Source organism: Phycodurus eques, chromosome 13 (genome assembly GCF_024500275.1).
Source record: "Phycodurus eques isolate BA_2022a chromosome 13, UOR_Pequ_1.1, whole genome shotgun sequence".
NCBI classification, from domain to species: Eukaryota; Metazoa; Chordata; class Actinopteri; order Syngnathiformes; family Syngnathidae; genus Phycodurus; species Phycodurus eques.
The window spans coordinates 3,097,740-3,120,029 of NC_084537.1; the positions used below are offsets into that span (position 1 = coordinate 3,097,740).

At 44.2% G+C, this 22,290-nt stretch overlaps 1 protein-coding gene across 12 annotated transcripts in view; it reads right to left on the reverse strand.

Moving 5' to 3' along the window:
* The window catches only part of depdc5 (DEP domain containing 5, GATOR1 subcomplex subunit), a 222,700-nt gene that overhangs the window by 172,987 nt on the left and 27,423 nt on the right, over positions 1-22,290 (reverse strand). For all 12 annotated transcript variants that reach the window (XM_061695209.1, XM_061695212.1, XM_061695211.1 and 9 more), the window contains 2 exons: positions 13,207-13,290; positions 13,077-13,126 (listed from right to left, as the gene is read on the reverse strand). In XM_061695209.1, coding sequence (XP_061551193.1) covers positions 13,077-13,126; positions 13,207-13,290 — 134 coding nt within the window. The remainder of the gene's footprint in view (positions 1-13,076; positions 13,127-13,206; positions 13,291-22,290) is intronic.

Below are 22,290 nucleotides of genomic sequence, written 5' to 3' on the forward strand. Positions count from 1 at the left end.
AAAATAAGACCCCAGAACATAACCGGGCCTCCTCCATGTTTCTCAGTGGAAAGTGTTCTCTTCTATGGAGCTAAAACATGCAGTCTGGAGAAGGCTCCCTTCAAACCTGAGACTGCTGAATGAGTTAACATCTGAGGAAGAGGCCAAAATACCTGTTGACAGGTGCACAAGTCTCATTATCATTGGATTGCAGTGATTGTGCACAAAAGTTGTGCAACAAAATATAAGTAGTATAGTTTTGAGGACCGGGGTTCAAATCCCGGCCCAGCCTGTGTGGAGTTTGTATGTTCTCCCTGTGCCTGCGTGGGTTTTCTCCAGGCACTCAGGTTTCTTCCCACATCCCAAAAACATACATTAATTGAAGACCCTAAATTGCCCGTCGATATGAATGTGAGTGCAAATGGTTGTTTCTTTCTATGTGCCCTGCGATAGGCTGGCGACGAGTTCAGGATGAACAAGTGAATCGAAGATAGTTGGGAAAAACTCCAGCACGCCCGTGACCCTAGTGAGGATAAGCGGAACGGAAGATGAATGAATGAATTAATAATTTTTGTCCAGGCCAGTTGTTATTTTTTTTCTATTTGGTTGGGCCACTAATACACAGTGCTGCCTGATTTGCATTTTAAAATTTTCATAAAATGTTTATTATTACATTGAGTTCCAAGTTATTTCAGTGACTCCACATTTACACATATACATGATCAAAACCACCATGACTTGGTTTGATGCCCATGTAATCACAGTGCTTGACTGGCCAGCCAACTCGCCAGATCTAAACCCCATTGAGAATCTATGGAGTATTATCAAGAGGAAAATGAGGGGCACCAGACCCAGAACCAAAGAAGAACTGCCAGGAAATATTGGCTTCCATAACTCCCAGGCAATGCCTCTGGCTGATTGCCTCAATGCCTCGAGGCAGTGATTAAAAGCAAAGGGATTCCCAACCAAGTACTGAAGATTAACATATCATTTTGAAAGTACCATATTTTGATTGATTTAATGAGACCCTAATTTATTTATTAAATGGTGATTTCTTCAGAGTGTTCTAATTTTTTTAATTCATGATTTTGTGGGTTTCATGAGCTGGAAGCCCAAATTATGTAAAAATGAACAAATACTTGAAATTGTTTCAATTGTGGGCCCTGAACCGATAATCTATGAAAGTTTAACTTTTTTGAATGGAATTATGGAAAGAAATAAACTTTTCCATGCTATTAGTATTATTACGAATACTTAGTACTTGGCAAATAAAGAGGATCCTGATTCTGATGTGCCGGCTCAGCAACTCCGTAGACCAATTGACGAACATGCATGTGATCTGGTGCTCATTCACTGATAAGTTCCGGAGACACGCTATAGGCTGTAATTGCTTGTGCTTGGACAACTCACAATAACACAGGTTATTTTAAAATATCAACAAACAGGTTCTTACAGGTGTTTAGACACTAAAAGCATCCCACTGCACCAATCATCAATAGCACTTGTTTGCTCATTTCCCACATCCTGTCCTCTCGCATTTTGTTCTATTGGCTAGTTGTTGCATGTCCAAAAATAAGAACACAATATGACTTTTATAACGTTACTTGTGGTCAAATATATACTAACTATTGTTCTGCTGCCCAAGTGGGTGCCCTCTCTTCCAGTCACAACCTCACACCACACCCCACACGTTCTCAGCCATGCCCCAAGAACCCTGTCGATATAACGCAGATCTGAAAGATTAACTTGTCAGAAAGACATAATTCTCATGTGAAAATCCCTTGTTCCCACAACATCTGAGGGTGGTGTGTTTATGTCAATAAACATAGTATATATTGTTTTAAACAATCAAATTGTCATAACTCCACGAAAGGCATCTCGAGACATGTTCAGTCTTGACCAGTCACACTGATGTTATCGTCTATCCATATAGCAACATGCAAACAGCAGACACCTGCACCTCTACAGTTCTTCCATTTGGGGCGTGTTAGTCACATTTCCAATTAGCATCTATAAGGTTGTGTGTGGCTTCTTCCCATGCAATGCTGGTTGAGCATAGAAAACAGTGTTACAATCCACAGGGGATTCCTTTCCTTATGTTTATGGGAGGTCATCCTTGTACTCTGTTTTCTTATAAACAACAGCAAATACATCATCTTAAATTTTCTAGCTGACCGCCCTGAAAGAGGGGTGTCAGAGTATATGCAGTCTTTGACCTAATACACTGAATGTCACAATTTTTAAACATTTATTCTCATGTTCATTAAGAAATTATGGATGATGCTTTTTGACAGTTCAAATGTATATCTACACAATTTACAGTACCACTGATGTAGTAAACCCATTCACTGCACACGATATTACAATATCTAAACATTTCCATGTTCATCAACTAACTAGTGTTGGTTTCAATTGTTTTCAACACATTTCACTTCACAGGCAATCATTTTCGGTCCAAAACTATAAATATGGAACATAAAACAATCATCCATACATTTTCATCCGCTTATCCGAGGTCAGGTCGCGGGGGCAGTAGTTTTAGCAGGGAAGCCCAGACTTCCCTTTCCCCAGCCACTTCATTCTGCTCTTCCGGGGGTATCCTGAGCACAGTCTTTCCAGCGTGTCTTGGGTCATCCTTGGGGTCTCCGGTGGGTCGTATCCGGAACACCTCACCAGGGAGGCATCCAGGAGGCATCCTAATCAGATGCCCGAGCCACCTCATCTGGCTCCTCTCAATGTGGAGGAGCAGCGGCTCTACTCTGAGCCCCTCGCGGGTGACCGAGCTTTCATACTCTCTAAGGGAGAGTCCGGACACTCTGCGGAGGAAACTCATTTTGTATCCGGGATCTTGTTCTTTAGGTCACGACCCATAGCTTGTGACCATAGTGAGGGTAGGAATGTAGATTGACTGGTAAATTGAGAGCTTCGCCTTTCGGCTTAGCTCCTTCTTCACCACAACGGACCGATACAAAGCCTGCATCACTGCAGACGCTGCACCGATCCGCCTGTCAATCTCCCGTTCCATTCATCCCTCACTCGTGAACTAGACCCCAAGATACTTGAGCTCCTCCACTTGGGGCAGGATCTCATCCCCGACCTGGAGAGGGCACTCCACCCTTTTCCGACTGAGGACCATGGTCTCAGATTTGGAGGTGCTAATTTTCATCCTAGCCGCTTCACACTCGGCTGCGAACCGCTCTAGTGAGAGTTGGAGATCAGGGCTTGATGAACCCAACAAAACCACATCATCTGCAAAAAGCAGAGATGCAATACTGAGGCCACCAAACCGGACCACCTCTACGTCTCGACTGCTTTCCATGAAAGTTATGAACAGAATGAGTGACAAAGGGAAGTCTTGGCGGAGTCCAACCCTCACTGGAAATGTGTTCCATTTACTCTGACACCACTCCAAGGCCACAAAACACATGTAGACTGGTTGGGCGAACTCCGTTGCACCCTCGAGGACCCTGCCGAGGGCGAAGAGCCGGTCCACTGTTCCACAGCCAGGACGAAAACCACACTGCTCCTCCTGAATCTGAGATTCGACTTCCCGACGGACCCTTCTTTTCAGCACCACTGCACCACTGAATAGACCTTACCAGGGAGGCTGAGGAGTGTGATCCCCCTGTAGTTTGAACACATCCTCCGGTCCCCCTTCTAAAAAAGGGGGACCACCACCCCCTGCCAATCCAGAGGCATTGTTCCCGATGTCCACGCGATGTTGCAGAGGCGTGTCTACCAGGCCAGCCCTACAACATCCAGAACCTATAGGAACTCTGGGCGAATCACATCCATCCCCAGGGCCTTGCCACCGAGGAGCTTTTTCACCACCTCGGTGACCTCAACTCCAAAGATAGGAGAGCCTGCCTCAGAAACCTGAGATTCTACTTCCTCATGGGAAGGTGTGTGGGTTGAATTGAAGAGGTCTTCGAAGTATTCTCCCAACGGCCTCACAACTTCCCAAGTTGAGGTCAGCAGCGCCCCATCCCCACTATACACAGTGGTGACGGTGCACTGATTCCCCCTACTGAGACGCCGGAGGGTGGACCAGTATTTCCTTGAAGCCGTCCAGAAGTCGTTCTCCATGGCCTCACCGAACTCCTCTCACGCCCAAGTTTCTGCCTCAGTGACCACCAAAGCTGCATTCCGCTTGGCCACCCCGTACCCATAAGCTGCCCTCAGGAGTCCCACAGGTCAAAATAACCCGATAGGACTCTTCTTCAGCTTGACCGCATCCCTCACCGCTGGTATCCACCAACGGGTTCGGGGATTGCCGCCATGACAGGCACCGATCACTTTACGGCCACAGCTCCAGTCGGCCGCCTCAGCAATGGAGGCGCGGAACATGGTTCACTCGGACTCGATGTCCCCCGGCTCCCCCGGAACGTGAGCAAAATTCTGTCGTAGGTGAGAGTTGAAACTCTTTCTGACAGGGCATTCTGCAAGACATTCCCAGCAGACCCTCACAATACGTTTGGGCGCCTGCCACGTCGGACGGGGATCTTCCCCCACCATCGGCGCCAACTCACTACCAGGTGGTGATCAGTTGACAGCTCCGCCCCTCTCTTCACCAGAGTGTCCAAGACATGCGGCCACAAGTCCGTTGACACGACCACAAAGTCGATCATCGAACTGCGACCTAGGGTGCCCTGGTGCCAAGCGCACGTATGGACACCCTTATGCTTTAACATGGTGTTCGCTATGGACAATCCGTGATGAGCACAGAAGTCCAATAACAGAACATCACTCGGATTCTGAGGGGGGGGCGTTCCTCCCAATCACATCCTTCCAGGTCTCACTGTCGTTGTCCCCCAGCAGAACAATGGAGTCCCCAAAGGGAGCGCTCTCAAGCACCCCCTCCAAAGACTACAAAATGGGTGGGTACTCTGAACCGCTGTTTGGTGCATATGCACAAACAACAGTAAGGACCCGTCCCCCGACCCGAAGGCGGAGGGAGGCTACACTCTCGTCCACTGGGGTGAACACCAACGTACAGGCGCTGAGCCGAGGGGCAACAAGTATACCCACACCTGCTCTGCGCCACTTAACAAGCTCCCACCCGCTTGTTAATTCATAGCATATGCATTTCAAAATTTCATCGAATGTTTACAATCTATAAATTCATATGAAACTCACCCATGGTCATACGGCTAGTCAATATGTCGACCCGTTGTCTCCAGGTGTGACGACTGAGTGACTTTTTATCCTTGTATTCCATGTTCTTATAAACCAAGCAAATACGTCAGCTTAATTTTGCTCATGAGACTTTCATACATCAGCTGCTGGAATTCCAAAGTCTCCAACCCATCACCCACATACATACATTACAGCCAATATAATTCCAAGTTACTTCAAAAACCTTCTAAGGCTACTTATGCCATTAACTAGATTTTTAATTTATTATCAGCATCAATATGTTTCACAATGAGTATGTTAATAGAGTACTGAGTCTATTTAGCCTAATCCTAAGCGGAACACATGGTCTCAAACCAGGGATAGGATGATACAGTATAATCAAAAAAACAATCAGTATTTTAACAGTTTTCATTTAGTTTTAAACCCAGACTGTAATGTACTATTCCTCTAGCGATGGACCCGCTTCCGCTGCTTCTGACAAATGTGTTGACTGTTCATCTTTCTAATCAGATCAGGTGTGTTTTCTAATAAGTTTCTTGGCGTTAATACGTGAAGTATCAATAAACTTGCATTTTACGGTCTGATCAGCAAAATTAGGTTATATGATGAGGGTGGGGCGGCACAGTGGGCGACTGGTCAGCACATCCGGCTCACAGTTCTGAGGACCAGGGTTCAAATCCCGGCCTCGTCTGTCAGGAGTTTGCATGTTCTCCCCATGCCTGTGTGGGTTTTCTCCCACATTCCAAAAACATGCATGCTAGGTTAATTGAAGAGTCTAAACTGCCCGTAGGTGTGAATGGTCGTTTGTCTGTATGTGCCCTGCGATTGGCTGGCGACCAGTTCACGGTGTACCCCACCTCTCACCCAGAGTTAGCTGGGATAGCCTCCAGCACGCCCGGGACCCTAGTGAGGATAAGCAGTACGGAAGACGAATGAAAGAAGAGGGTGGTTCCTAGTACTTAATAATTTGAAATAGTCTTGTGTAGTGGATTCCGTTTTAGGTCAAAGGAAAGCACAACGTGTGGAATTCCCCTCCATTTCAAGTGACATCTAGTTAAACTAAATCTTTTGAGTTTAACTATAGCTTCAGGAGGGCTTCTTAAATTCTAAATACTACAAGGTGAATGACATCGACATCATGATGAAGATGTGTTAACCTTATCTGATGTTACATGAGTTCTTACCAATAAAACATACCCTAGCTGAATTTCTTTTTCGGATTTTCTTGGATTGACTGTAACAAACATGAGCCCAGACTATATTTTAAAAAGTTTATTTCAAATTATAAATTCAAACTTGTACTGCGATGGATAAAATACATTCAAATCTAAAGTTAGCTAGAGTAATATTGTATCTTTTTCCTCATTACCCCGTTTTCCTGGTCTGGTCCCGTGACTTTCGATTTATAGGGGTTTGCCAGGGCAATAAACAAGACATCATAGGGAAAAAGAGGTAACCCATTGTTGTTGGGTTACCTCTGAAAAACCTAATTCGTGGATGTTAGTAAGTCAGCAGTGTAACAATCGCATTACTGATAACACGATGAATCTGTCTTCTTGAAATGATGAAATAAACATGAAATGCCAATGATGTAACAGATTTGTTGTTCAAACTTGGGAGAAGCATGGAAGTCGTATTTTTTTAATTGACAATTATAAAATATGGATTTTAAAAGTTCAGCTGTGAAAAAAATCCTGTCAAAAGCCTTAAAACCTCAAATTATGGATGTTAATAAGTCTGCATGTGTTTACTAATTGCATTAATAAATTATTCAAGCACGCATTTGTTGCTCTACAGTCTGGGTTTAAAACTAAAGGTAAACTGTTAAATACTGATTGTTTTATTTTACTTTATTTTTTTCATAGAAAACAGGAAAATTCAATTCATAACGGAATACAGCTTTTTGATCATACTGTATCATCCTATCCCCGTTTTGAGACCATCTGTTCCGCTTAGGATAAGGCTAAATAGACTATTTATAAGTACTGTATTAACCTACTCATTTTGAAAATGATATTAATGCTGATAAAATAAAAATATAGTTAATGGCAAAAAAAAGCCTGAGCAGGTTTTTTTAAGTAACTTGGAAATATATTGGCTGTAACGTATGGATGGGTTGGAGACTTTGGAATGCCGGAAGCTTATGTATGAAAGTCTCATGAGCTCTCTTTCATCCTAAAGGAGGGAGGGACGCACGCACGCACGCACGTTGGCCATCACAGCCTCAGTCAGGTACAGCCTCGTCCAGAACGAACTCAATGGATCCCTTACCCTGAGTCAAGTGTGTGACGAGACCTTGCCTTGTTTGTCTGTTTATTGACCACCCAGGTGGTTTGGGAGGGGTTTTCACGACAGAATATAATTCATCTATTAGTCACCAGTGTACCCTTCAGGTCGCTAGAGAATTTAAGGCACTATATTTATGACTGTAACAACAGAGTACAAGGATGAAAATAATATCATATTGGAGTAAAGTGAGCGGAATAATTGCATCAGGAGTAGTGTATATGACATTGTGTAGCTATATACAATGAAAGTAACAAAAGCATCACCCGTAATTTGTTAATGAAGCTGAAAATAAATATGCTTTAATATTGTGTCAGCAGTGTGTTAGGTCAAAGACTGAGCATGCGCAGACACGCCTTCGAGGTCGGTCCTGCAGAAAAATTAAGATGATGTATTTGCTTGGTTTATAGGAAAACGGAATAATGTATAGTGGGCACGGAACGTTTTCAGACCCCCTTAAAATTTTCACTCTTTGTTATATTGCAGCCATTTGTTAAAATCATTTAAGTTCATTTTTTTTCCTCCTTAATGTACACACAGCACCCCATATTGACAGAAAAAACAATTGACATTTTTGCTAACTTATTAAAAAATAAAAAATAAAATATCACACAGCCATAAGTATTCAGACCCTTTGCTCAGTATTTAGTAGAAGCACCCTTTTGAGCTAATACAGCCATGAGTTTTTTTGGGAATTATGGAAGTTTTTCACACCTGGATTTGGGGATTATCTGCCATTCCTCCACGCAGATCCTCTCCAGTTCTGCCAGGTTGGATGGTGAACGTTGGTGGGCAGTCATTTTAAGGTCTTTCCAGAGATGCTCAATTGGGTTTAAGTCAGGGCTCTGACTGGGTCATTCAAAAACAGTCACAGAGTTGTTCTGAAGCCACTCCTTCAGTATTTTAGCTGTGTGCTTAGGGTCATTGTCTTTTATTAAGGTGCACCTTCGGCCCAGTCTGAGGTTCTGAGCACTCTGGAGAAGGTTTTCCTGCAGGATATCCCTGTACTTGGCCGCATTCATCTTTTCTTTGATTCCAACCAGTCTCCCTGTCCCTGCAGCTGAAAAACAAACCCACAGCATGGGGCTGCCACCACCATGCTTCACTGTTGTGACTGTATTGGACAGGTGATGAGCAGTGTCTGATTTTCTCCACACCTGCCACTTAGAATTAAGGCCAACAATTTCTATCCTGGTCTCATCTGAGCAGAGAATCTTATTTCATCTTGGAGCCCTTCAGGTGTTTTTTTTTTTTTAGCTAATTCCATGCAGGCTTTCATGTGTCTTGCACTGAGAAGAGGCTTCCGTCGAGCTACTCTGCCATAAAGCCCCGACTGGTGGAGGGTTGCAGTGATGGTTGACTTTCTAGAACTTTCGCCCATCTCCTAACTGCATCTGGAGCTCAACCACAGTGATGTTTGGGTTCTTCTTTACCTCTCACCAAGGCTCGTCTCCCCCCGGCCAGCTCTAGGAACACTTCTGTCTCTGAGTTCTTCAGGCAGTTCCTTTGACCTCATGCTTCTCATTTGCTCTGACATGCACTGTGAGCTGTAAGGTCTTATATTGACAGGTGTGTGGCTTTCCAAATCCAGTCCAATATGTACAACCCCAATTCCAATGAAGTTGGGACGTTGTGTTAAACATAAATAAAAACAGAATACAATGATTTGCAAATCATGTTCAACCTATATTTAATTGAATACACTACAAAGACAAGATGTTTAATGTTCAAACTGATAAACTTTGTTTTCAGCAAATAATCATTAACTTAGAATTGTATGACTGCAACACGTTCCAAAAAAGCTGGGACAGGTCATGTTTACCACTGTGTTACATCACCTTTTCTTTTAACAACATTCAGTAAGTTCGGGAACTGAGGACACAAATTGCTGAAGCTTTGTAGGTGGAATTCTTTCCCATTCTTGCTTGATGTACTGCTTCAGCTATTCAACTATGCGGGGTCTCCGTTGTCGTATTTTACGCTTCATAATGCGCCACACATTTTCATTGGGAGACAGGTCTGAACTGCAGGCAGGCCAGTCTAGTACCCGCGCTCTTTTATTATGAAGCCACGCTGTTGTAACAGATGCAGAATGTGGTTTGGCATTGTCTTGCTGAAAGACGTTGCTTGGATGGCAGCATATGTACCTGTATGTACCTTTCAGAATTAATGGTGCCTTCACAGATGTGCAAGTTACCCATTCCATTGACACTAACTCAGCCCCATACCGTCACAGATGCTGGCTTTTGAACTTTGCACCCATAACAGTCCGGATGGTTCTTTTCCTCTTTGGCCTGGAGGACACGTCGTCCACAATTTCCAAAAACTCGTCGAACCACAGAACACTTTTCCACTTTGCATCAGTCCATCTTAGATGAGCTCTGGCCCAGAGAAGCTGGCGGCGTTTCTGGGTGTTGTTGATAAATGGCTTTTGCTTTGCATAGTAGAGTTTCAAGTTGCACTTACGGATGTAGCGCCAAACTGTATTTACTGACATTGGTTTTCTGAAGTGTTCCTGAGCCCATGTGGTAATATCCTTTATACATTGATGTTGGTTTTTGATGCAGTGCCGCCTGAGGGATCGAAGGTCACGGGCATTCAATGTTGGTTTTTGGCCTTGCCGCTTACATGCAGTGATTTCTCCAGATTCTCTGAACCTTTTGATATTATGGACCGTAAATGACAAAATCCCTAAATTCCTTGCAAATGTACGTTGAGGAACATTGTCCTTAAACTGTTCAATTATTTTCTCACGTACTTGTTCACAAAGAGGTGAACCTCGCCCCATCTTTGCTTGTGAATGACTGAGCAATTCAGGGAAGCTCCTTTTATACCCAATCATGGCACCCACCTGTTCCCAATTAGTTCACCTGTGGGATGTTCCAAACAGGTGTTTGATGAGCATTCCTCAGCTTTTTTGTAATGTGTTGCAGCCATAAAATTCTAAGTTAATGATTATTTGCTAAAAACAATAAAGTTGATCAGTTTGAACATTAAATATATTGTCTTTGTAGTGTATTGAATTAAATACAGGTTGAACATGATTTGCAAATCATTGTATTCTGTTTTTATTTATGTTTAACACAACGTCCCAACTTCATTGGAATTGGGGTTGTATAATCAAACACAGCTGGACTCCAATGAAGGTATAGAACCATCTCAAGGTTGATCAGAAGAAATGGACAGCACCAGAGTTAAATATGAGTGCATAGGGTCCGACTACTCATGGCTGTGTGATATTTCAGTTTTGCCTTTTTAATAAACCTGCAAAAATTTCAACAATTCCGTTTTTTTCCGTCAATATGGGGTGCTGTGTGTACATTGAGGGAAAAAATTAACAAATCATTTTAGCAAATGGCTGCAATATAACAAAGAGTGAAAAAATGTAAGGGGGTCTGAATACTTTCCGTACCCACTGAATATCTCCATACAGATCCTCAGAAGAACGAATCATGAAGTCCTCTAAAACATTCTGGTAGACCGTTGCGCTGACCTTGGATTGAAGAAAGCAGAGTTTACCAACACCTGCACTGGACATTCCACCCCAAATCATGATCGACTGTGGATATTTCAGACTGGGGGGGTGAGGTTGTGACTGGAAGAGACGGGGGTCCACTTTGGGGTAAAGAGGCCCCCTGCAGGTGGTAGGGGTCAATGTAATTTTCGGAGGGGGGCCCACTGCGGGGGGGGGGGGGGGACTTGTTCACTCCCAGAAGTCGTAAATCTATTGACAAGTGTGTTATCAATCTATCACCGGGTGTTGTGAGTGTTTCCGGTTGGGGGATTTCCAACGCCACTTCCGATTTCCGGTCTGATTTTCGGTTCCTGGTAACAACACTTCCAACAACAACCGATTATGTCACAACCGATGACGTCACTTTCAGTTTCCAGTCAGACCAACCACAGCACTTCCGGCACACGGCCATGTCAGGGCCAGTGACGCCACTTCCGCCCAACCCATAATGTCAGTTCCGATCATTAACCATTTTGACATTTGCTGGATACTATTCTTTTTCATTCGGTTTGGCGTTGACAAAATGGTAACCGTCATAAAAACCGGTTGAGAAATGAGCATTTTACTACTTAATTTCAGTGTCCATACATTGCCTTTTATGGGAACGACGACCTCCCCCCAACATGGCCGTTACACAGGCTCGTCGGCATATCTAGTGTTCATATCTACGTGAATGGAGAGCTATTTTTAGCCAAAATTAATCATTTGTTGTCATAAAGAGACGCTACAATTCAATGAATAATATGCATACTATAAATATATATATTTTTTTTGACGAAAATAAAATGATTTCCGGAGTTCTTTTACCCAGTCATTCACAAATGCTATTAGATTTGTGTTTGGATGATCAAGGACACAGAGGCGGAACTTCTGCCCACAAGCATAATAGATTTTTGATACACAAAGGGTTTCATCATCGTGGTCTCTAAACCAATCAGAGATCGTGAAGAGCAGAGATCGTGAAGAGTGGGGCCCTTCCCTCTGATTGGCCGTGTGTGTGCGTTTATGTGTGCGCGTGCGTTTGAGAATGCGGGCGCTCGGCTACACAAAGCTAAGTTTTCTGACGGCGAGCCGGTAGCTGCACAGTTAATGGAATTAGTTCCAAAGCCTTACGCCACTGCAATAATGTGGGAACATTTTGGATTCCAGCACACAACCATCCCACCCAATTTGTTGACAAAGCAGCGTTTCAAGAAAAGATACAGACTTTTGAAAAGTATAAATCTTTAATCAAAACAGGTTGCTTTGGTCTACTTGTGTTATTAATGTTGCTATATTTTGCACTTTTTCTTAACTGGAAACTTGATTGGCAGTATATTGCCTGTTTAGGCATTAATGACTGTTTATACCTCTGTGCCAAATTTGTAAAAGTGCAATTTTTGGGAACAGACCCTGAGTCTGTTTTATTTTTTGTCTTATTTAAGATATTTTATTTATTATTTTATATTACAATGTTAATGTTCATTATTATTCGAATTAAAAGCTGATTCTGAAAAGTATGTATTTGAATTATTATACTGCAATATCATAGTGGCATAAAAAACAGCGATACAATCATTTGTCGTGATAGTTTTTCGGAAAACATCTTAAAAAATGTGCGATCATGACAGGCTTAAACACATACTGAGAGAGAGCAAGCGCATTGGATCACACAAAAACATTGTTCAAAAAGCAATGTAGCGGGACCGTGAGGCAAGAACCGTGATATAGCGGAGGATTACTGTATCTGTATTCCGCGATGATAAGTTGCAGGGACTCATTGTTCCCCGGTTGGGGGTCAGTGTTTCCATGTCGTGCATAGTCTCAAGTATAAAATGATCCATGGATTTGCTATCACAAGACCAGGCCAGTTCTGGTCTGAGCACTGGGGTAGACCTGGTGGAGAGTCCTGGGGTGATCTAGTGTCTCCAAGAAATGGATTTGTCTCCAGCTCCCAAATGGATGATTGAAAAAAAACAACAACAACAAAATCTGGGATAATAGTAGTGTTGCCCTCTTTTTAAAGGTTAAAGACTGCAAATTAAATCTAAATTCAGCCTTTTTTCTCTGGAGTCTTATTTTGAATAGAAACAAAAACAGACTGATATGAATTACGAGTATCATGATTCCCTTTTCAGCCATATCGCCCAGCCCTAGTCCACTGTACATAGTACTAACATACCTGACTCCAGCATACTCCACTTTCTGTGACACGTATGCACATGTGCTCACCTTCAATAGGGAAAACAAAATAAAATGTACCAATGACTTACAACAGATTAAATCCTGATGTATATTTTTTAAAACCCTACCAAACTCTTTTTTAGTCTCCACATGTCACCCCTGCCGATGTACTGGTCCTTAAATGTCAGTTCCATCAGGTCCAGAGTGACGTCCTTTAACAGGGTGGGGGGGAGAAAAAAAAGAAAAAAAAAAGAGTTGGGACAGATAGTATGCAAAGTACGAATACCCCTTTAATTTTACACATTTTGTCACATTACACCCACAAACATGATTGTATTCTATTGGAATTTCATGTGATAGACCAATACGAAGTAGCTTTTGTGATTGTACTATTAACTTGTAAAGGTGGAAGAAAATAAGTGGTTTTCTGTTTTACTTTACCAATAATCTGAAAAATGTCCAGTACTCATCCCTATATAGATAGATGGACGGACAGGCAGACATACAGAAAGGCAGATCCCATTTATTCATCCCAGGAGGGAAATTAAATCGTCAAACAAGTGGTTCATTCATCTTCCTGCTGCAGCATCCCTCTGCTCTGGCTCCCTGTGGCTTTGGAAAATCATGAATATTTTATTGATTTATTTATTTTTAAATGTAATTTTAAATTTGAAGATTAAGGTAAATCTTAAACACGCTCACTTTTTGCATCAAACCGCCAATGTGAAAAAAAAGAAAAATAAATCATTGTATAAATGTATGTGGTACCTCAGGTTTGTGCTGAGCAATATGGCGATCAGTATATCGCAGAAACGGTAGAAAAATGTCTATTTCCCCTTTTCTCTTCGATCGTTTCTAACAACATTTATCCATTTTTCAAGCAAATATTTCCACAATGTAAGCTGTTGTGGTGTCGAAGAAAGGGAGTCATGAACACTTTACTGTATACATTTATCTAACACTACCCATTGTTCAGAAGAAAACCATAAGTAAAACTGACATCATATAAGTAAAACTGACACATCAAAAAGTCACATGTGGAACATAAAGCGGAAGAAAAGGAAAACATTTGCGGGCAAAATATGTATGTCCTCCCACTAGTCTAAACGTGGTATTCTGATTAAGATTGTGTTTGTGGAATAAGAATTAAACCGGTAAATTCATCAATTTTCACCTATTCCAGGAGGCATCCATGTTGGTGAATATCGCCCTCTGCTGTTGACTGAAATTAATGTCACATGTGCCCTCGCAAACGTCTCATTACCAATGAGGATATCAGGCTCCCCTTGTATGCTGAGGTAACTAGCAGAACTACGGGTTGATTACATAATGGTTCGGACAATATTTTAGCTAGTTTGAGTTCAACCTGTGCAACTCTAGTCAAAAAGTCAAAGTTAAGCCAGCCGCAACAAAATCTTTCATATTTAGCAACATGGCATTGAAAAAAATAAAATGGATAAATAAAAATAAACAACACCACCAGCAAAAGGCAACTGCCAACTTCAAAATAAAAGCCCCACAATTGGACATCAATGCCTTGTTAGCCTTTAGCCTGTGAATATTCTCATTCATCCAGGGTATTTCATTCTTTATTTCACCCGAGAGCATAGGTGTCAAACTGGTGGCCCGGGGGCCAGATCCGGCCCGCCACATCATTTTATGTGGCCAGCGAAAGCAAATCAAAATTGCTCATTGTGTTCTGGTGTAATCCCATTGAGATATTTGCAAGCATTTTTTTGTTACCAATCCCACTTTGAAAAGAAATGTGATAGTAAAAAAAAACAGTTTTTATCGGCTTCTGATTTCAAAACTGGATATTCAACAATGTGTTGTGTATACTGTATGTAATTACAGTATATGAGGTACTCTTTCATTTATATGGGTTCACAGTTGTAGTGGCCCGCCGAGGGAAGTCATAACTACGATGTGGCCCGTGACAAAAATGAGTTTGACACCCCCGGTCTAGAGCATTGAATCGATCACAATTGGACAAACAGAACAGTCCAGATACGATCAATTCGATGCCCTGAGAATTGTTAGGCTTTTATTTTGAAGTGCCTCTCCAGGGCAGCTCTTCAAGGCTTCCTTTACAAGTAATACTGCTGCAGCCGCCGGCCAGCTATCGCCGATATCAGCCCTGGCACCAGACCTTTACTGGATGCTGTCCTTACCGCAATTTATATTTCCAACATATACTGTTTCCACCAACATCAACACAACACCATTCTTAAATCATGTTCAATCGCTATTTTAATAAGCAAAATTGATTATGCCGTCATTGATTAAATGGGAGAATACGGCGCTAGCTCGCCGGCGTTAGTGGCTAGCAGCTAGCTACCAGAGTGCCCCGGTCGGCTTGCGACAGCCTGTGGAATAGTTTTGCTGAGGCAGGGTTAACAGGGGGAAATGAATCTGCATACTTACCTTTGATGCTAACAGCTTGACACGGTTGCAGTTCCTACCGATCTATTTTTAACAAACGAGGCTTGCTCAAATGCAAGGAAATGTGCTTGCTAGTAGCATTGGCTGTGATCTCACGTCACTTCCTTTCACTCGAAGGAGGGACCCTGTGATGTCACATTTTGGCAACTTTGGCAAACAGCATGATGTAAATTTGGCAGTTTAAAATGACGTGATTTAACAGTATTTTTTTTTTAGTATAAATACTTTGTAGATTTAAGTAACCTGCATCTGATAAAGATATAGAGATTTACAATTTAACAGGAGGTTTTGACCTCTTGACTATACATCCATCCATTTTCTCCCGCTTATCCAAGGTCGGGTCGCGAGGGGCAGTAAATTTATCAGCGACGCCCAGACTTCCCTCTCCCCAGCCACTTCATCCAGCTCTTCCGGGGGGATCTCAAGGCATTCCCAGGCCCGCTGAAAGAGGTAGTCTCTCCAGTGTGTCCTGGGTCTTTTCCGGGGTCTCCTTACGGTGGGACGTGGTCGTAACACCTCACCAGGGAGCCGTCTGGGAGGCATCCGAATCAGATGCCCCAGCCACTTCATCTGGCTCCTCTCAATGTGGAGGAGCAGCGGCTCTACTCTGAGCTCCTCCCGGATGACCGAGCTTCTCACCCTCTCGAAGGGAGAGGCCGGATACCCTGCGGAGGAAACTCATTTTGTCCGCTTGTATCCGAGATCTCGTTCTTTTGGTCACAGCTCGTGACCATAGGTGAGGGTAGGAATGTAGATCGACCGGTAAATTGAGAGCTTCGCTCTTCGTCTTAGCTCCTTCTTTACCACAATGGACCGATACAAAGTCCGGATCACTGCAGACGCTGCACCGATCCGCCTGTCTCGCTCCCGTTCCATTCTTCCCTCACTCGTGAACAAGACCCCAAGATACTTGAACTCCTCCACTTGGGGCAGGATCTCATCCTGGAGATCACGGCTGATGAAGCCAACAGAACCACATCATCTGCAAGTAGCAGAGATGTAATTCTGAGGCCACCAAAAAGGACCCCCTCTACGCCTCGGCTGTATCTAGAAATTCTGTCCATTAAAGTTATGAACAGAATCAGTGACAAAGGGCAGCCTTGGCAGAGTCCAACCCTCACCGGAAACTGGCCCGACTTATTGCCAGCAATGCGGACCAAACTCTGACACCAGGCGTACAGGGACCAAACAGCCCGTATCAGTAGGTTCGGTACCCCTTACTCCCGAAGCACCCCCCAAAGAACTCTCCGAGTGACGCGGTCTTAACGCCTTCTTCCAAGTCCACAAAACACATGTAGACTGGTGGAGCAAACTCCCATGCACCCTTGAGGACCCTGCCGAGGGTGTAGAGCTGGTCCACTGTTCCACAGCCAGGACGAAAACTACACTGCTCCTCCTGAATCTGAGATTCGACTTCCCGACGGACCCTTCTCTCCAGCACCCCTGAACAGACCTTACCATGGAGACTGAGGAGTGCGATCCCCCTGTAGTTGGAACACACCCTCCGGTCCCCCTTCTTAAAAGGGGGACCACCACCCCAGTCTCCCAATCCAGAGGCACTGTCCCCTTTGTCCACGCGATGTTGCAGAGGCGTGACAACCAGGACATCCCCACAACATCCAGAGCCTTCAGGAGCTCCGGGCGAATCTCATTCACCCCGGGGCCTTGCCAGCAAGGAGCTTTTTAACCACCTCGGTGACCTCAAGCCCAGAGATAGGAGAGCCCGCCTCAGAGAACCCAGACTCTGCTTCATCATGGGAAGGCGTGTCGGTGGAATTGAAGAGGTCTTCAAAGTATTCTCCTCACCGACTCACAACGTCCCGAGTCGAGGTCAGCAGCGCCCCATCCCCACTATACACAGTGTTGATGGTGCACTGCTTTCCCCTCCTGAGACGCAGGATGGTGGACCAGAATTTCCTCGAAGCCGTCCGGAAGTCTTTCTCCATGGCCTCACAGAACTCCTCCTTTTTGTTTCAGCGACCATCAAAGCTGCATTCCGCTTGGCCAGCCCGTACCCATCAGCTGCCTCAGGAGTCCCACAGATAGGACTCCTTCAGCTTGACGGCCAACGGGTTTGGGGATTGCCGCCACGACAGGCACCGACCACCTTACGGCCACAGCTCCGGTCAGCCGCCTCAGCAATGGAGGCGCAGAACATGGTCCACTCGGACGCGATGCCCCCCGGAACATGAGCAAAGTTCTGTCGGAGATGGGAGTTGAAACGCCATCTGACGGGGGATTCTGCCAGACGTTCCCAGCAGACCCTCACGATACGTTTGGGACTGCCAAGTCGGATCGGCATCATCCCCCGCCATCGGAGCCAACTCACCACCAGGTGGTGATCAGTTGACAGCTCCGCCCCTCTCTTCACCAGAGTGTCCAAGACATGCAGGTGCAAGTCCAATGACATGAGAACAGTCGATCATCGAACTGCGGACGAGTCCTGATGCAAAGTGCACGTGGACAGGCTTATGCTTGAACATGGTGTTGATCTTTAAAGAATTTATTAGCAAATTATGTCAGAAAATAAGTATTTGGTCACCTACAAACAAACTAAATTTCTGGCTCTCACAGACCTGTAACTTCTTTAAGAGGCTCTGTCCTCCACTCGTTACCTGTATTAATGGCACCTGTTTGAAGTCATTATCAGTATAAAAGACACCTGTCCAGAACCTCAAACAGTCACACTCCAAACTCTACTATAGCCAAGACCAAAGAGCTGTCAAAGGACACCAGAAACAAAATTGTAGACCTGCACCAAGCTGGAAAGACTGAATCTGCAATTTGTAAGCAGCTTGGAGGGAAGAGATCAACTGTGGGAGCAATTATTAGAACATGGAAGACCACTGACAATCTCACTCGATCTGGGGCTTAACGGAAGGTCTCAAGGACAAAATTATCACAAGAACGGCGAGCAAAAATCCCAGAACCACACGGGGGGACCCAGTGAATGACCTGCAGAGAGCTGGGACCAAAGTTACAAAGGCTATCAGTAACACACGACACCACCAGGGACTCAAATCCTGCAGTGGCAGACATGTCCAGGCCAGTCTGAAGTTTGCTAGAGACCATTTGGATCAGTGGTCCCCAACCACCGGTCCGCGGACCGGTACCGGGCCGTGAGGCAGTTGTTACTGGGCCGCAGAGAAAGAATGAGCAATTTATATAATTTCTGTTGTATAGCAATTCGTGTGACATTGTGTTTTATTTTGAAAATTATTCCCCGCCACAACAGCTGTGCGTCTCAATTGACACATCGAAACTGCACAGAACGCTTCAGTTTCCGGTTCTAGCCGGCTCGAACGCGTCAGTTTTCAGTCCGAGCGGGCTGGCTAATGGCGGCAGAGCTCAAAGAACAAAATCATTTCATGAACTAATTCAGTTCATTACGTTTCCTGAAATGATTTGTTATTTTGAACGGAACATTCGCGAACGAAACAACACTATATCAGGAGTCCTACTTAAAATACGGGTTTATCGCAACAGTTAACTCTCATGCACCAAGTCCGCTGTGATACAGATACAGTCGTAGGTTGCTACTCGACACAGGCAGAAGCCTACTCTCATTGAGGAGCTACGGAACTGCAGTCTGGTCTGGCTGCCTGTAACAACTCCGACCCCCACTCCTGCATCGGGCCCAAAGTGGCACGCCACGAACGTCGAAGGATGAAGCAGAAGCGAGGAAAGCGCGTGTTTGTTTTTTATATTATATATATGCACGCCACAGCCGGTCGGCGGTGCAAAGAAGGTTGGGGAACACTGATTAGGATGATCCAGAAAAGGATTGGGAGAGTGTCATATGGTCAGATGAAACCAAACTAGAACTTTTTGGTAAAAACTCAACCTGTCGTGTTTGGAGGAGAAAGAATGCAGAGTTTCATCCAAAGAACACCATACCGACTGTGAAGCATGGGGGTGGAAACATCATGCTTTGGGGCTGTTTTTCTGCAAAGGGACCAGGATGACTGATCTGTGTAAAGGAAATAATGAATGGGGGCCATTTATCGTGAGATTTTGAGTGAAAACCTCCTTCCATCAGCAAGGGCATTGAAGATGAAACGTGGCTGGGTCTTTCAGCATGACAATGATCCCAAACACACCACCCGGGCGACAAAGGAGTGGCATCGTAAGAAGCCTTTCAAGGTCCTGGAGTGGCCAAGCCAGTATCCAGATCTCAACCCCAAAGAAAATATTTGGAGGGAGTTGAAAGTCTGTGTTGCCCATCGCCAGCCCCAAAATATCACAGCTCTAGAGGAGATCTGTATGGAGGAATGGGCCAAAATACCAGCAACAGTGTGTGAAAACCTTGTGAAGGCTTACAGAAAACGTTTAACCTCTGTCATTGCCAACAAAGGGTATATAAAGTATTGAGATAAACTTTTGTTATTGACCAAATACTTAATGTCCACCATAATTTGCTAATGAATTAAAGAGGTAAAGAAGAACCCATCGATCACTGCGGCTGAGCTCCAGAGATGCAGTCGGGAGATGGGCGAAAGTTCGAGAAAGTCAACCATCATTGCAGCCTTCCACCAGTCGGGGCTTTATGGCAGAGTGGCCCGACGGAAGCCTCTCCTCAGTGCAAGAAACATGAAAGCCCCCATGGAGTTTATTAAAAAAAAAAAACACCAGAAGGACTCAAAGATGGTGTGAAATAAGATTCTCTGGTCTGATGAGACCAAGATAGAACTTTTTGGCCTTAATTCTAAGCGGTATGTGTGGAGAAAACCAGGCACTGCCCATCACCTGTCCAATACAGTCCCAATAGTGAATTATTATGATGGTGGCAGCATCATGCTATGGATGTGTTTTTCAGCTGCAGGGACAGGACGACTGGTTGCAATTGAAGGAAAGATGAATTTGGCCAAGTATTGGGATATCCTGAACAAAAACCTTCTCCAAAGTGCTCAGGACCTCAGACTGGACCAAAGGTTTACCTTCCAACAAGACAATGACCCTAAGCACCCAACTAAAATAACGAAGGAGTGGGTTGAACAACTCAGTGACTGTTCTTGAATGGCCCAGCCAGAGCCCTGACATAAACCCATCTCTTGAGACACCTGAAAATGGCTGTACACCAATGTTCATCATCCAACCTGACAGAACTGGAGAGGATCTGCAAGGAAGAATGGCAGAGGATCCCCAAATCTAGGTGTGGAAAAACTTGTTACATCATTCCCAAAAATACTTATGGCTGTATTAGCTCCAAAGGGTGGTTCTACTAAATACTAAGCAAAGGGTATGACTACTTATGGCTGTGTGATATTTCATCTATCCATTTTCTGTACCGCTCATCCTCACAAGGCTCGCGGTGTGATATTTCAGTTTTTCTTTTTTTTTAATAAATTGCAAAAATTTCAACAATTGTGTTTTTTTCCCTGTCAATATGGGGTGCTGTGTGTACATTGAGGGGGAAAAAATTACTTAAATAATTTTAGCAAATGGCTGCAATATAACAAAGAGTGAAAAATTTAAGGAGGTCTGAATACTTTCCGTACCCACTGTATATATATACACACACATGACTGTAGAGGTGATCGTGGACTTCAGGTGGCATTTTCGGCACATGGAGGCGACGCCACAGAGGGAAGCAAGCTGGCATCCAGGTGAAACTACGCAAGAGAGGATACAGATTGGCGTTCCCATCGATCCACCTCACGAATGTACGCTCCCTACCCAGCAAAATGGATGAGCTTCATCTTCTGTTAAAGACCAGTAAAGACTTCGGACGTTCCGCCACCATGTGCTTTACGGAGTGCTATGCAACGCTGTACCCGATGGCGCCGTCATACTTCCCGGCTTCCATATTCACCGAGCAGACCGCGACATGGAAACATCGGGGAAAACAAAGGGCGGCGGGATATGCTTCTATATCAACGAAAAATGGTGTACGGACGTCACGGAGTTCAGCACACACTGCAGCCCGCATTTGGAGTCGCTGTTATTGAACTGTAAGCCATTCTACTTGCCGCGTGAGTTTGCATCATTCATTCTGGCTGGCGCGTACATCCCGCCTCAAGCTAACACAAACACTGTTAACGCTCGCCGAACAAGTCAACGAAATTGAAAAAAAAAATACCCGGACTCACCCCTCATTATTCTCGGGGACTTTAACAAAGCTAAACTCAACCACAAACTCCCGAAATACAAGCTGCACATCGACTGTCCTACCAGGAAAAATAACATTTTGGACCACTGCTATACTACACTAAAAAACGCATAACGTGCCAAACTTCGTGCAGCAGTGGGCTCGTCTGATCACTGCTTAATTCACTTAATACCGACGTACAGGCAAGAACTTAAATGCGCAAAGCCTACAGTGAAAACAGTGAAAAAGTGGACCAATTAAGCAAAGATGGAACTTCAAAGCTGTTTAGACTGCACAGACTGGAGTGTCTTTGAAAATTCAGCTGGCAGCCTGGATGAATATACGGACACTGTCACATCCTATATCAGTTTCTGTTAAGAGGTCTGTGTACCAACAAAGTAATTTTGCACTTTCAACAACAACAAGCCGTGGTTCACTGCTAAACTTAAGCAGCTTCGCCAAGCTAAGGAGGACGCATATCAGAGCGGGGACAGGGCTCTGTATAATCGAGCTAGAAACCAGCTGACTATAGAAATTAACATTGCAAAGAGGAACTATGCAGCAAAGTTGGAAAAACAGTTTAGCGCTAACAACTCTAAATCAGTCTGGCATGCATTCCAATCGCTGACTAATAAGCGACGATCCCCCCAAGCTGAGAACAATAGCACACTAGCCAACGACT